General features: G+C 38.3%; 1 protein-coding gene across 2 annotated transcripts in view; it reads right to left on the reverse strand.

The window, feature by feature from the left end:
* SYTL5 (synaptotagmin like 5) overlaps nt 1-15,952 on the reverse strand; it is a 96,468-nt gene that overhangs the window by 5,573 nt on the left and 74,943 nt on the right. For both annotated transcript variants that reach the window (XM_030807473.1, XM_030807474.1), the window contains 4 exons: nt 15,425-15,524; nt 13,644-13,805; nt 2,805-2,913; nt 1,062-1,197 (listed from right to left, as the gene is read on the reverse strand). In XM_030807473.1, the coding sequence (XP_030663333.1) occupies nt 1,062-1,197; nt 2,805-2,913; nt 13,644-13,805; nt 15,425-15,524 (507 nt within the window). The remainder of the gene's footprint in view (nt 1-1,061; nt 1,198-2,804; nt 2,914-13,643; nt 13,806-15,424; nt 15,525-15,952) is intronic.

Below are 15,952 nucleotides of genomic sequence, written 5' to 3' on the forward strand. Positions count from 1 at the left end.
CTCAGGAGACTGAGACATGAGAATCACTTGAACCTGGGAAGCGGAGGTTGCAGTGAGCTGAGATGGCACCACTGCACTCCAGCCTGGGCGACAGAGTGAAACTCTGTCACAAATCTAAAACAAACAAACAAACAACAACAACAACAACAAGGAACATGTGAGAGTGAGCTCAACCCATTTCCTTGTAGGAAAAAATACACTTTTCTAACACAGCATGAGAAGAGGAACAATATTGCCATCTGACTCAAAGAATGAACCTCATGGTCTGGCATCATGGGAATTTGTTTTACCTTATGTGCTTTACGGAGTTCCATGAGGGCAGGGATAATATGTTATTTATTTTTGAAAGCGTAGCACCTGGTGCTTGGCACATGTGCATTTTGTGTTTGTTTGAATGAATGAAAAATAACCTTGCAGTCTTAGTTTCTCAATTTCCAAGAGAAAAATATCCAATAATCAGGAATCAAAAGGGATTTGATGTTTGAGTTGCCTAGAGTTAGGCAAAAGTATCTATTTTAAGGGCTGCATTCCCTCAAGAAGCTGCCCTTTGCTCCATAGCTTGGGCACAAATGCCTAGCAGGTGGTCTTGGAGCCTCTCCAAAGCACTCGACAGTGAATAAGTCCAGCAAGGATGCTCTGACATCTCTACTTTTTACAATTTCCCCCAAGAGAGAAAAATATCAAGGATCTGATATTTTGGTGATCGTTGCATATTGCCAGGACAAAATGATAATAAAGAACAATATAAATACATTACACATAGAAAATGATACTTTTTTCCACTTTCGATAAATGAATCTTACAGAAAAAAGTTGACTGTCTTGAGAGTAAGAGTGATGGGAATTACTGAAATATGTTGGAAACAGAGTGACAGCTAGAATCAGCAGTTCCCTCCACATTTGTGTTGTTTTAGATGTAAGAGCCAGCATTTAAGGGTAGTTCTCACCCATACACTTCTAGTAAACAGAACACAGAAGGCTCACAGCCACCAGTGGCTTGTGGATCACAGATCCTTTCATTTCCTATTAAGTATCATCCAAAAAGAGCTAAAACAAAGTTACCCCTTCACAAAGCTATCAGAAGTGCCTCCTGACTTCACCGCTGTCAAATTCTTCGCCTCTTTGATGAACACTTCTAGTATTCCTCCAGAGATTACAGGTGACTCCTTCTTCTTTCCCTTTTTAAAAGTTTTATTTCCTGTGTCAGCCACCAAAATGAGGGAATGGTGGAGAGAGAGAGAAAAAAATAGATAAATCATGGGTTCCATTTCAAAATTTACAAAGATCATCTACAAACATATATTTCATTTGCTGACTAAATTGGGCCTTTACATTGTATATTTTTATTCATTTAAACATTTTTGCCCCCATTGGATTCCTTCCAGATAGGTCTTTCATTTGTATTTGTTGAAACAAATGAATAAATAAATTTAAAACTTTAAACACTCCCTTACAAAGCATATCTTTTCACATGGTATAAAGGCACAGAATGCCTAAGAGTTTCCCGGAGCACCATTCCTGCTCTTAGTGAGAAATAACTATGATGAAAACAATATACACGCACCAAAACTCCAAAAGAGAAAATTCCATAACTCCCTTTGATATTTTAGTTTTACAAATAGTCAGTTTTAGTCAGAGCCAGCTCTAGAGGCTACAGCCCAAGCACAGTTACATTTTAGGGTGAGAGAAATCTCTTTTCCACCTCACTTTTCTATTCTTATGAAATACGTTCAACACGAATGATATAAACCAGTGCCACAACCAGCACCTTTATTTAGTATTGTTTTAAGCACCTTACGTATATGAACCTGTTTACTCTTCACAACAGCCCTTTGAAGTGAGAAAATTGAGATCAGGTGATAGTGAGTTACTTGCACAGGGTCACACTGAAAAGAGTAATAGTGAATGGGAGGACAGAGGAGGCTGCCTGCAAGAACTGATGGTAAAAGAAGGGCAAGATAGTTTGGATGTGTATCCTCACCCAAATCTCATGTTGAAATGTAATCCCCACTATTGGAGGTGGGGCCTGGTGCGAGGTGATTGGATCACGGGGTGGATTTCTCATGAGTGGTTTTGCACCGTCCCCTTGGTGCTGTCCTCATGATACTGAGTGAATTCCTGTGAGATCTGGTTGTTTAAAAGTATGTGGCACCTTCTCTCTTTCTCTTGTTCCTGCTCCTGTCATGTGAGGCACCTGCTCACCTTCACCTTCTGCCATAATTGTAAGCTTCCTGAGGCCTCCTCAGACACAGATGCCTGTTTTATGTTTCCTACGTAGCCTGCAGAACCATGAGCTAATTAAATCTCTTTTATTTATACATTGCCTAGTCTTGGTATTTTTTATAGCAATGCAAAAACAGCTTAATATAAAGGGGAAGAGAGATTTATAAATTGACTCCATCTGATTTTTTCCTTTAAATCCTGTGTTCTAGATCAACTTCTTCCTCAAGACTCCCTGAATAGCTGTGAATGTCATAAATCCATGGAGCAGTTTCCTATACTTGCCTCCAGCAGCCTGCCTTCCCCCAACCCTGGGAGAAGATCCTATATCTTTGGGACATAAAACAAAACTGACCACCAAGGCTGGTTTCTAAGTATGAATTTTGTCTTTCCTTGTAAGAATCCTGCATTCTTCCATATATACGGTATACACATCTCGACTCTCCCCAAAAGACAGTGACACCAAACCCTTTATGTTTTGTTTGTGTAATATGAAAGAAATATAATGCAACCAATCCCTGAGTCCCACTACCACACTTCTAGAAACAGAATGTCATTGATCAAAGTCATTGATTTTTACTCTACCTTGGAGTTGTTCTGGTGGAAGCATCAGGTTCTCTTCTGGGGGGATGTAACGTAAAACAACTGTCAGCTCTCCTTTGTATTGAAGGCCAATATCAGGAGCAAACTCCACCTGGCCAAGGAGAAACAAGTAAATTGAAAGAGTATGAATGATTGGTTTAGTATTGTAGTCCACATTTGAATGCGCAATATTTACTTAGTGGCATAAATGTGACAATCCATTCTCACTTCAACTCTGTTCACTCTCATTGGTTTAAGAGATGACTTAGGTAAGAGAAAAGAAAGGCTGGAAAACTCTATGAAGGCATTTGCATGTAACTTTTAACATTTAAGTAAAAGGAATTTGAAAGAAGACATATAACTTATATTTGGCCAGTCAATAGATACTGAGCACCTGTGATGCATTGATGACTGGACCTATCACTGAGTTTACATATATAGTTTGGGATATGAAGAAGCAGGAATAAAAATGCCACTAAAAGTACCTCCAGAAATTACTTCTCCCTGTTATCTTTGATGTCTTTTAAGGCTTTCCCAAGTGATCAAGAAGGGAAAAGTAGGGAATAATGCTTGATTCACATGGGGCTGCCAGCCATCAACTGTTAAAAGCAATATTGGTAATTCATATAATCAAAATTCAGCATGGAGAAAGTGGTTCACTCAAACATTGTTGGTGGGAATGTAAAATGGTGGAGTCATTCTGGAAAACAGTTTGTAAGACTGTTTGGAAGACTAAACATGCAACTACCATCCAACCAGAAATTGCACTCTTGGTCATTAATCCCAGAGAAATGAAAAAATTATATCCACACAAAACTTGTATAGGAATATTTGTACCAGCTTTATTTGTAATAGTAAAAAACTGGAAACCACATGGATTTCCTTCAACAGGTAAATGGTTAAACAAACTGTGGTACATTCATACCATGGAATACTATCCATTAATAAAAATGGAACAGGCTATTGATAAATGCAACAAGTTGAATCTCTAGAGAATTATACTGAGTGAAAAAAGCCAGTCTTAAAGTGACATATACTTTATGATTTCATTTATGTAACATTCTTGAAATGACAAAATTATAGAGATGGAGAACAGATTAGTGGTTGCTAGAAGTTAGCGATGTGAGTAGTGGGCAGGAGTTAGATGTGGTTATAAAAGGTCAACCTGAGGGACACGTGGTATTAGAACTGTACCTTGACTGTGGTAGTAGATACACAAACCTATAAAGGTGATAAAATTGCATAGAACGAAATATACACACACATGTGCGCCCACACACACACAAATGAGTACCAAACTGGGAATTCTGAATAAAATTGGTGGATCATATCAATGTCAATATCTTGGTTGTGGCTGGGTGTAGTGGCTCATGCCTGTAATCCCAGCATTTTGGGAGGCCTAGGTGGGAGGATCGTTTGAGCTCAGGAGTTTGAGACCAGCCTGGGCAACACAGTGAGACCCCATCTGTCAACATATATATGTATATGCGAATATATATATATTAGTGTATATATATATATATAAGCATATATATATATATTAGCATGTGTGTGTATATATATATATATTAGCTGGGCATAGTGGCATGCACCTGTAGTCCCAGCTACTTGGGAGGCTGAGGTGGGAGGATAGCTTCAGCCCAGAAATTTGAGATTATAATGAGCTATGATTGTGCCACTGTACTCCAGCCTGGATGACAGAGTGAGGCCCTGCCTCTAAAAAAATAAGCAAAACCTGGTTTGATATTATAGTACAGCTTTGCTATAGGTTACCATTGGGGAAAATCAAGTAATGGGTACATGGGATCTCTTCATATTATTTCTTGTAACTGCATGTAGATTTACAATCATCTCAAAATATAAAGTTCAAATTAAAGAAAATCAATGTGCACATGCACCCAGAACCTCTGTTCTATAGGTCTCCCACTTGCCATTGAGTCAACTGAACTTTGAGTTCTTTCACAGGTAGAGCAGGAAAGGTAGTATACTTTGTCAGTCTTTTCTTTTTTTTTTTAATTATACTTTAGGTTTTAGGGTACATGTGCACAATGTGCAGGTTTGTTACATATGTATCCATGTGCCATGTTGGTTTGCTGCACCCATTAACTCGTCATTTAGCATTAGGTATATCTCCTAATGCTGTCCCTCCCCCCTCCCCCAACCCCACAACAGTCCCCGGAGTGTAATGTTCCCCTTCCTGTGTCCATGAGTTCTCATTGTTCAATTCCCACCTATGAGTGAGAACATGCGGTGTTTGGTTTTTTGTCCTTGCGATAGTTTACTGAGAATGATGGCTTCCAGTTTCATCCATGACCCTACAAAGGACATGAACTCATCATTTTTTATGGCTGCATAGTATTCCATGGTGTATATGTGCCACATTTTCTTAATCCAGTCTATCGTTGTTGGACATTTGGGTTGGTTCCAAGTCTTTGCTATCGTGAATAGTGCCACAATAAACATACGTGTGCATGTGTCTTTATAGCAGCATGATTTACAGTCCTTTGGGTATATACCCAGTAATGGGATGGCTGGATCAAATGGTATTTCTAGTTCTAGATCCCTGAGGAATCGCCACACTGACTTCCACAATGGTTGAACTAGTTTACAGTCCCACCAACAGTGTAAAAGTGTTCCTATTTCTCCACATCCTCTCCAGCACCTGTTGTTTCCTGACTTTTTAATGATGGCCATTCTAACTGGTGTGAGATGGTATCTCATTGTGGTTTTGATTTGCATTTCTCTGATGGCCAGTGATGATGAGCATTTTTTCATGTGTTTTTTGGCTGCATAAATGTCTTCTTTTGAGAAGTGTCTGTTCATGTCCTTCACCCACTTTTTGATGGGGTTGTTTGTTTTTTTCTTGTAAATTTGTTTGAGTTCATTGTAGATTCTGGATATTAGCCCTTTGTCAGATGAGTAGGTTGCGAAAATTTTCTCCCATTTTGTAGGTTGCCTGTTCACTCTGATGGTAGTTACTTTTGCTGTGCAGAAGCTCTTTAGTTTAATTAGATCCCATTTGTCAATTTTGGCTTTTGTTGCCATTGCTTTTGGTGTTTTAGACATGAAGTCCTTGCCCATGCCTATGTCCTGAATGGTATTGCCTAGGTTTTCTTCTAGGGTTTTTATGGTTTTAGGTCTAACATGTAAGTCTTTAATCCATCTTGAATTAATTTTTGTATAAGGTGGGATCTGACTTCTGAGTCAAGAGCAGAGAACTGCTCTCTCAGAGAGGGCAGAATGAGAGTTCAGAAACCTAGCCCATTCATAGCCAAGCCAGAGACTGTTCAAGACTTGGCATAAATAAGCAAATAAATAGTAAAAAAAAATTAAAATACTGAGACTATTACAAAGAAAAGGAATCCTTGCCTGACTTTCCCTTTTCTTTCCTGCTGGTGGTAGTAAAACTTACTAGTAAGGGTGGGAAAAATGCTTGAAATATTTTATTCAACCTTCTTACCCTGGGCAAAAATGAGATTATATGGTAAAATAGACTATCCATCTAATATTTAATCTGATTATTTTAGATCAGTTTCCTTGTAACTGGACTCTTCTTTTTGTTTTGACAATCTCAGTAAATTTTAGTTTCGGTGACTATCATAAGTAGAAAGTTATAATGGATGTTATGACAGATTAAAGATGGTTACCACTTTTTTGGTACTGTCATTAATGAGAGATGGGGTATTTGTGACTTCTCTTTGGGTCTGTGTGGGCTCTGTGATTGCTTTGACTAGTATTATAGAATATGGCAGAAGTGACAATGTGCCAGTTTTGGGGTCCAGGTCTTAAGATTGACAGCTTCTACTTTCTTTCTTGGAATGAATATTCCTGAATGCTTCCTCTGGGAACCCATGCTAAGGGAGGCCCAAGCCACAGAGAGAAGCTGCATGTAGGTGCTCCAGCTGGCAGGCCTAGCTGAGTTTCCAGCCAGCAGTCAACATCATGTGTAAGACATGGAAGTGAGCCAACTCGAACAATCAATGCAGTTGAGCTTTCAGATGACATCAGCCCCAGTCAACCATCTGGCTGCAGTGGTGCAAGAAACCCTAAGTGAGAATTACCTAGATGGGTCTAGTCAACCCACAGAATCATGAGAGAGAATAAATTCTTGCTGTAAGCCCCGAAGGTTTAAGGTAGTTTGGTATACAGCAATAGTTAACCAGAGCAGGCTGTGTTTGCTTTTTGAGTGAGATCTTCCGTATGAAAATACTCCAGTAGGAAAAAGTGATATGTGTAGGAATCACATACTAATGTATAGTGTGCTACCAGACATCAAAAACATGCATTATTGGGATTTACCAATGTTCCATTGGTTTTTAGCTTAAAATATACTGTAGACCCCGTATAAATATAGACTTCAAGTCTTAAGAAAGGAAAACACAATAATGATGAAGCTTGTAGTATTATAATCACACATAAAAAATTAAAGCAGGGGAGTCATATTGCAGCCTGCACATGTCTAATGTCTTAGGGTATTTTTGATACTTATATTTTGCCAGAAAATTCCTAGGCAACACCCTCTCCTGGCATACCACCATTGTCATTATCCAACCCACTATTACTCAGAAAAAGTTAGCAGAATCCAATCATATTCAATTCAACTCTACCAACACATATGGAATGCTTACATTTTTATAAGGCATTTTGCTAAGTGCTGTGGGGACACAAAAGACAGATCCTGCTTTCAATGAGTTTTCAGTCTATCTAGTAGACATATTTGCAGTAGCAGGATCTATTAATTCACACTTAGTTAACTGACTCATCAGTTTAATTAGTGTTCTTCATCCCTAGTGAATAGCAGAATCCTTTCTGCAAAGAATATGCATCTGCTCCCATCAGTTGAATTGTATGCACACTGAGAGTCAGCTGCGTTAGTTAGTCCCCTAAGCTCTTTAGGCCAGGCATATTTGTGATTGCAATTATATAGTTTAACGTCACATAAATTGATGAGTGCAAAAAGACAGCTGCTACTATAACAATTCAGTTGAATACTTTAGAAGAACTAAAGATTTGAAAACAAAGTTGCTATTGGATTATATGTGGGCTTGAATCTATAAAAGGTTAGAAAAAAATCATAAATTTTTGAGAAGAATTTGCATTTGGTTTACTTTGAAAGTATTCTTATATTCTTGTTTCATTTGAGAAAAACTCAAATTAGAATCTGCTGATGATGATGCATTAGGAGGAGAATTTATGCAAGGAATATATGGCAGAATTTTATTTACTGAATGAAATTCAAACAAAATTAATTGCCTGTATATCAGAAGACTTGCAAATGAATGTACATTTATTTGATTTAAGTTAAAAATAAATGTTGAAGAAATGCATTGGGTAACTATAGTAATCAAAACAGCATGGTACTGGCATAAGAACAGATACATACAACCAATGGAACAGAATAGAGAGTCCAGAAATAAATTTATGGTCAATTGATTTTCAACAAAAGTGCCAAAAATTCACAATGGGGAAAGGACAGTCTCTTTAATAAACAGTGTTGGGACAACTGAATATCCACATGCAGAAGAATGAAATTGGACCCTTATCTCACACCATATACAAAAATCAACTCAAAGTGGATTAAAGACTTAAGCATGAGACCTGAAACTGTAAAACTACTAGGAAAAACATAGGGGAAAAGCTCCATAACATAGGTCTGGGAAATTTTTTTTGAATATGACCCTAAAAGCACAGGAAACAAAAGCAAAAACAGGCAAATAGGACTGCCTCAAACTGAACTTCTGCAGAGCAAAGAAAACAATCAACAGAGTGAAGAGGCAATCTGCAGAATGAGGGAAAATAGTTGCAAATCATAGATGTGATATAGTTTAAGTTAAATAATTTAATATTGAAGATACATAAGGAACTCAAGCAATTCAATAGTAAGAAAACAAATAATCCAATTAAATAATGGGGAAAGGATCTTAATAGACATCTCTCAAAAGAAGACATACAAATGGCCAAAAGGTGTATGACAAAATGCTCAACATCGCTAACCACCAGGGAAATGCAAATTAAAATCGCAATGAGCTATTACCTCATACCTGTTAGACTGGCTAATATCAAAAAGACTAAATATAGTAAGTGTTATAGAACTACCATATACATGACCTAGCAATCCCACTACAAGGTATATAACCAAAGGAAATGAAATAAGTATCTTAAAGAGATCTCTACACTCCCATGCTCATTGCAGCATGATTCACAATAGCCAACATATAGAAACAACCTAATTGTCCATCAGTGGATGAAGTGATAAAGAAAATATGGTATATATACACAATTAAATACTACTCAGCCTTAAAAAATAAAATCTTGTCATTTGCATTTGCAACAACATGGATAAATCTGGAGGACATTATGTTAATTAAAATAAGCCAGGCACAGAAAGATGAACACTGCATGACCTCACTTATATCTAAAATAGTGGAATCTAAAATAGTTGAATTAATAGAAGCAGAGAGTAGAGTGGTGGTTATCAGGGGCTGGGGGTGGGGAGAACTGGGGGACATGTTGGCCTAACAAAATGAAATGTCCGCTAGATAGGTGGAATAAATTTGAGGAATCTATTTTACAACATGGTGACCATAGTTATTAATAATAACAATGTTTTGTATTCTTGAAAATTGCTAAGAGAGTAAATTTTATGTGTTCTGACCACAAAAAAAGTATGGTATGTGAAGTAATATATATGTTAACTAGATTGATGTAGCCATTCCATAATATATACATATTTAGAAACCACATTTTACATGATAAATATATACAATTTTTATGTGTCAATTCAAAATAATTAAAAACAAAAGAAATACATTGTGTGTGTTTGTATGTGGGTGATTTCTGCGACTTTGTCTATTAACTGACCTACTACTGGTTGTAATTTCTGGGGGAAGAGGGTTTCTACTATACAGAAAGTTCAATGTAAGGTAAACGGTGACAGTTACTCCAACACAAGTAAAAAGAAACTACTATGGGAAGAGAGAGATTAATCCAGATTGGGATAAAGAGGTGGCTCTTACCTGGTCCTTAAAGGATGGGAGACATGATGACAGATGAAGATGGATTGGGAAGGTTAATCCAGGTTGAGAAAGCAGTATGAGCAAAATATGATTGGGGTTGTGTAGAATATGTTTAGGGACTGACAGAAAGTCAAATGTGATCAGGGGAGTGTGTACAGGGAGGTAGTAGCAAGGAGGATGGAAATAAGGTGTCAACTCAGGGTTTCCCAGAAGATGCTAAGGCACTTACTTAAGTTACAGTATTTTATTAGGAAGGGTACTGGGGAAGGGGGAGCGAAAGTGAAGGAGGCTTAAGGATGTGATTTCAGGCAAAGTTCCATGGAGAGTAACTTTTGTTAAGTCCCATAGGGGTACTCTGGAGATGTGACAGATCACACTTCAGAGCTGTTCCAATCAGAGGCGAGAACGTGGGTGTATTGATGTTCCTTAATCCACCAGTCATTGATCAAGGCTCTGCTCACCCCCAGGAGACTTAAATACCCAGGCTATGTTGGCTTTTCTGGCCTGCAAACCAAGCCCTCTCTAGCGGCCCGAAGGCTCCCCTCCTACAATGATTGGCAGGGGTTGGCTAATGGGAATGAAAGCAAAGGGGAGCCCTGTTTGCAAGAAAATGGGGATGGGTAGAGAACTAACATCTTTGGCTGCGACAGTAGGCTGGGCCATTCAACAGAACACTGAGTGCCTGGGTGAGGGTTAGTATTTATTCAAACCATATCCAAAAGTAGTAGGGAACCACTGAGACTATCTGAGCAGAGATGTGAAATAAGCAGATGACACCCACCACCTTCTGCTTTCTGAAAAAAAGAGAGGTCCACTTTCCATCGGAGTGAGAAAGAGACTCCCAGTGCATTTACAGGTGTAACATAGAGTAAGGAATTACAGACAAAAGTCTGCCAAAAAAAGAGAGAGCCTTTAATCTAGGTATAATTCCAAAGGAACATACATTTACTCCCTACCTGAAGGCAGAATAAACGTTTCCTTGGAAAATCACGTAAACTTGCTGTTGATTTTCAGATGTCCTTGTTTTTATAATAGTACACTCTGGGAAGGCATGAAAGGCAATTCATACTGATAAAACCTTGTCTAACTACCTGACATGCCTTTCAGAAGGATAATGATTTACAGCTAATAAATAATCCCATGCCATGAAGTAAAAAGGAAGTTATACTGTGAAACTACAGTGTGTTTGGCATCTTGAGTTCTTTCTCTGCACCAGTCTCCTCACTGGCTTAGCACTGTAGGACCTAACCCATACAAAGATAAATATTGAGGAACCTTCACTAACAGAGTCAATAAGCAATAAGGCACCATGCCTTTCTGGCACTCCTAGTGCAGAAGTATGTCAGTATTTCTAAATTATTAAGGATTATTAATTCTGATCCCCTATTACTAGGGAAATCAGTCTGTGTAACTCTCACCTTCTCGACTGCATAATCTACGAGAAACGTCAAGTCTCCAAGGCTGCTCATACTACATCTGCAGCTGCTGGAGTGACAATTGCATTGAAATGACCGAGGCAGGAAACTGAAACTGAAGTGCCACTTCACATGGCTGGCTGATAATCAACCACACAGAGCCCAGCTCAGCCCGAGGATGAGCCACTAATGAAGCACAAGGCAGCATATAGAGCATGCCTTTGTGCCTGTCCTCCCCATTTTTGGAAGACATGATATCTAAGCACGTCTGTGTCTTCAGCTATTCTTCTATATAGAACAGAGGAAGCTGCGCAGAGGAAGATGGCAGAGATTAGAGACACTAACTTCTGTTGGGTTCTTCAGAAACAGACTCCAAGGTGAAGATTCTTATGAAGTGATTTATTAAGGAAGTTCTCTCAGAGAGACCAGTAAAGAGGTATGGGAAGCAAGTCAATAGGGACAAGTCTAATCTTGGGCAAAATTCCATGGAAGGTAGCTTCTACCTGATGTGGTAGTATACGTAACACTTTGGAGTTTTTCCCACTTTCAGTAAGGAAGTGGGCCTTCACACTCCCCCACCTATCAGTTATTGATGAAGGGTTGTCTTGTGGCAGTGGGTACAAAAATTCCCAGGACTTCTGGCTCTCTGCTTACGTAGGCAAAAAGCTACAGTAGCCCAAGGGAAGTCTTCTAAAGAGAGTCTCAGGTGGAGGCTGTTGTGGCAAATCTCCTAATGGACATGGTTAGGAACCTAAGGGGATCTGGCAGAGGACCCATGGTATTCCACAGTGAATGCAATCAGAACTTTTCTACCTTCAGTAGACTCAGAAAGACTTAGAGATGCTTCCCTCTTATGATAGACTGTGAACCACTCATTGACAATGTGGAAGTGATTACTGTGGAAAGTGTTGATTTCTAAGCACAAAGGATGCCTGGGAGAGGTCTAGGGGAGCTTAGATATCATTCCAGCGAAGTCCTTCAACTATTTCCAGGAAATTGACTGGAAGGATGCTATTGTTCCCCTCTTCAGAACCAGGGTATATTCTGATTGTCTTAAGCCAGCTAATGCATCTCACCTCCCTGGCCACAGTCATTAGCTTAGAATAGGCAAATGACAGAATTATAATTAGGAGAACCAGGCCCAATGCACTGATTTGGCTGTTGGAGGAGGAGGAACCCTCTCCTCTTCTGAACAGTGTGGTGCAAAGATGAAAGGCTTGCAGCCACTGTAGTCATTAGAGAGGCATGCTTGGAGCTAGTCAGGGAGGACAACACTGCATGGAACCTGAAAATGAAGCCAATGAAGATAAGAAGAGAGACCAAGAAATTCCAAGACTTTGATAAGATTTGAACATCTGGATCAAGCCATGCCTAATCACTGCTGGCCAATAATCTCCCTTTATTTTTTGAGCAGTATGAGCTGGAGTTTCTGTCTGTTGCAATACAAGGACTCCCAAGTAACACGTATACTATCTAACACTTATTGAGAGCTTACAATGTTCCTAATAAAATGCTGACAGCCGTGCATAGAATGTTTATTCAAGCTTCACCGCAGACCTATAGGCTACAACCAATGATTATATTACAACTGAGGACACTAAGGAATAAAAAGTTAAATAATTTGCCCAAGGTCACATGGGCAGTCATGAAGCCAGGATAGAACCAAGTAAGTTTGATTTGAGTCCACTGTCTACATCATAATGTGCTTTTGCCTTTCTGTATATAAAGAATAATCTTTGGCTGCATAAATGTGACCTTTACTCACCTCCATTTTGGCTTAAAAAGTACTGTAAATGCATAGAGACTCCAGTCACTTAAAGTGAATCCAAGGTACTGTTGGTCTAGATTAGAACATGCTATACAGTATTGGCATTTAATTATCAGCTCTAAGATTTTTTTCTGAATGTAACTCAAGGCCTTGGTCATGAATCCCAAAAGTAGGAAAGTAAGAAAATCAGATACTTTAGCTACTGGTTATTCCCTCATATAAGCAAAGGCAAGATCACTCCTGCTTATGGTATGAATTGTGGAGAATGAGAAATAAAGGTAATGTTTGGAGATTGTTCATGCTGTATGAATTTGGTTTCACCTATGTGAAAATGAAGACTCTCTAATAAGATCATATAATGTGTTGCTTTCAGTTATCCAATGAGACTGTCAAATAATAAAACTTTTTAGCAAAAAAATATGATTATGTAGCTTTCATGATACAGATGACCTATATTGACAAAGAATTTCCAAAACAGTGGATTTACAACATTTTTATAATATTATTCCAAAATTTACTGCACTAATTTTTTGCAGATTATCACTTGAAATTTGAAAGTCTTCAAGTTCTTTAGGTTTGTGACATCAATTTCGCTCGTAACTTATCTCATTGCATAACTGACTAATCTGAGAGCATTTCCTACCTTGGGTTGAAGCACAAACCACTCATCAGTTGGATTTTCAAAGTTCCACGAGTCAAAAGGAATCTCTACTTCCCCGAGGAAGCTATTACGTCCAAATCGATCATAGTGCCAGACGGAGAGCTGCAGAGTTCTTGTTTCCAGCTGGGTATGGCTGATGGTGTACTGCAAATGAGATTTACAACATTACACTCCACAAGGAGGGCTCTATCCAATTCCAGGAGAGGTCGAAATTTACTTCCAACATCTTTCAGATCATATGCATCAGTAATATGAACAAAACAAACACAAAGAAAACTCTTTGTTTTTCTTTGTTTCTGCTACAATTGAAGTTCTATGCCATAAACTCATTTTGTGCCAGACTTTGCATTGAAAGATATATACACAAATTATTTGAGGTAGAGATAAACTCCAGATACTGTATAAAAAGTGTTAGGTGATGAAGCTTATCCTCTTTCCAGTTTTATTGGTTTTTCATTTTCCTTAATTATTTTTTCACATCTACTTTGTAAGCTCAAAGTTTAATATATAAATTCTCCACCTTCTCTCTTATTTTGTTCATAATGAGAATCCCCAAATCCAGAAAAGGATTGACAATGAGAAACTTGAAAACACCAAATTTTATAAAGTCCAGCCTAAGTGCAGAGGTGAAAAGGTGTACATGTATATTAAACAGAAAGAAGATATTCCTGGGCTAGCACTTTTTTTTTTTGTAACAACATTATCCAGGGCCACATGCTAACACACCCTCCAACCTTCTGCTTGTTCTATGCAACCACCATCTGGGACACACTTCAGATTGACTGATTCCTGATCTTGGATTAGTGCCTATTCTTGTTCTTGCTGTTACTGTCATAATTAACCTTGGCTCCCTGCTTCCTAAATTTACCCTCTCACTGTGTTTGGGCTCGTCTTTCCTATCCTGTTATGGCCATTGAATTTACCCTCTACCTGTATTTATTCATTTTTCAGTTTGTTCTGTCTTAATATTAGTTTCTGCTTCCACACATGCTCCCACTGACACATGCAGGCTTGTGGCTTTCTGCCTTTACTAATTTCCTCCTAAAGTGAACTCTGACACCATCATTCTGGGGCACAAGCCCATAAATTTCCATAGAATTGGCAATAACTTCTGCATTCCATTCTCCCTGGATGTTTCTTACCAGGCCAGATTGTTCCATAGCAAGAGAAGGGGTTAATTATGTGAAAGCTCATTGGAAAGAGATTTCTATTTTCTGGATCATTGACCTGGATTGGGCCATATTTTATCTAGGCCACTTTTGCTGAGATTTCTCAAATCTGGCTCTGCATTTCCACTATTCATTAACCACATACCTACATTTAGTCAAATTCTGAAATCCTAACAACAAACAGTATAGACCTATGCTATGTTAGCAGAACAATGAATGTGTGCAAAGTGACTCATTAAGTAGTATCAAAACTGTGACAAGCTTCTTTTAGGGAAGTCAGAAAAAGCACTGTTTGCCCAAAGGTAAAATCGATTTTTTGGCAAGATGCATCAGCACAGAATGCAGTTTGGCTGGATCATCTCTACTCAAGGTTCAAATTCAGTAGCAGCGTAAACATAAATAGAATAAGAGTGTTTTCTTTTTCTCAAAAGATGTTAGAAAAGTCAAAGGTATTTTGTTAATTTATTCAAATTCTAATTTTCTAAAACATATACAAGCCTTGACTCACAAATAAAATATTCTCTGTAGTTACTTCTAAACCATTGAAGTTGTGAACGGTATCACATGAGTTACTATGAGACCGTATTTATTTACCTTTAGTGTTTCATTGAATTCTGGATTGGTGCCTGTTCTGATTTTGGTCTTACGCTTGTTGTTCCGGGACTTGTCAGGAAGAAGGTATGACTTGACATAACTATAGATAAGAAAATATAAATGTAATTATTGTGAAACATCTATGTGCAAGAAATGTTCAAAGACGTCGCTGTGAATAAAAGAGGCAAAGGGCCAGTGAGCATGAAAGGAAATACCAAAGAGAATTTTGTCTATATAACAGGATACCTTAAAATAGAACCCTGGACCTTCCGTAAGAGAGAAGTGGTAAAGTATAATGATAAAAGAGTGTGGATTCTGGAGTCAAGCCACCTGGTTTTGAATCACTCCATGCCTCAGAGATTTGGTGACCTCAAGAATTTGCTAAATAACCACTCTGTGCCTCAGTTTCTTCATCTGTAAAACGGGGAAAATAACAGTGTCTAACTGATAGCCTTGTGAGGATTAAATTAGTTGACACATCCAAGGAGCTACCATATTGTACTACTCAATACATGTAATACACTATTA

This window comes from Nomascus leucogenys, chromosome X (assembly GCF_006542625.1).
Source record: "Nomascus leucogenys isolate Asia chromosome X, Asia_NLE_v1, whole genome shotgun sequence".
In the NCBI taxonomy this organism is placed as follows: domain Eukaryota; kingdom Metazoa; phylum Chordata; class Mammalia; order Primates; family Hylobatidae; genus Nomascus; species Nomascus leucogenys.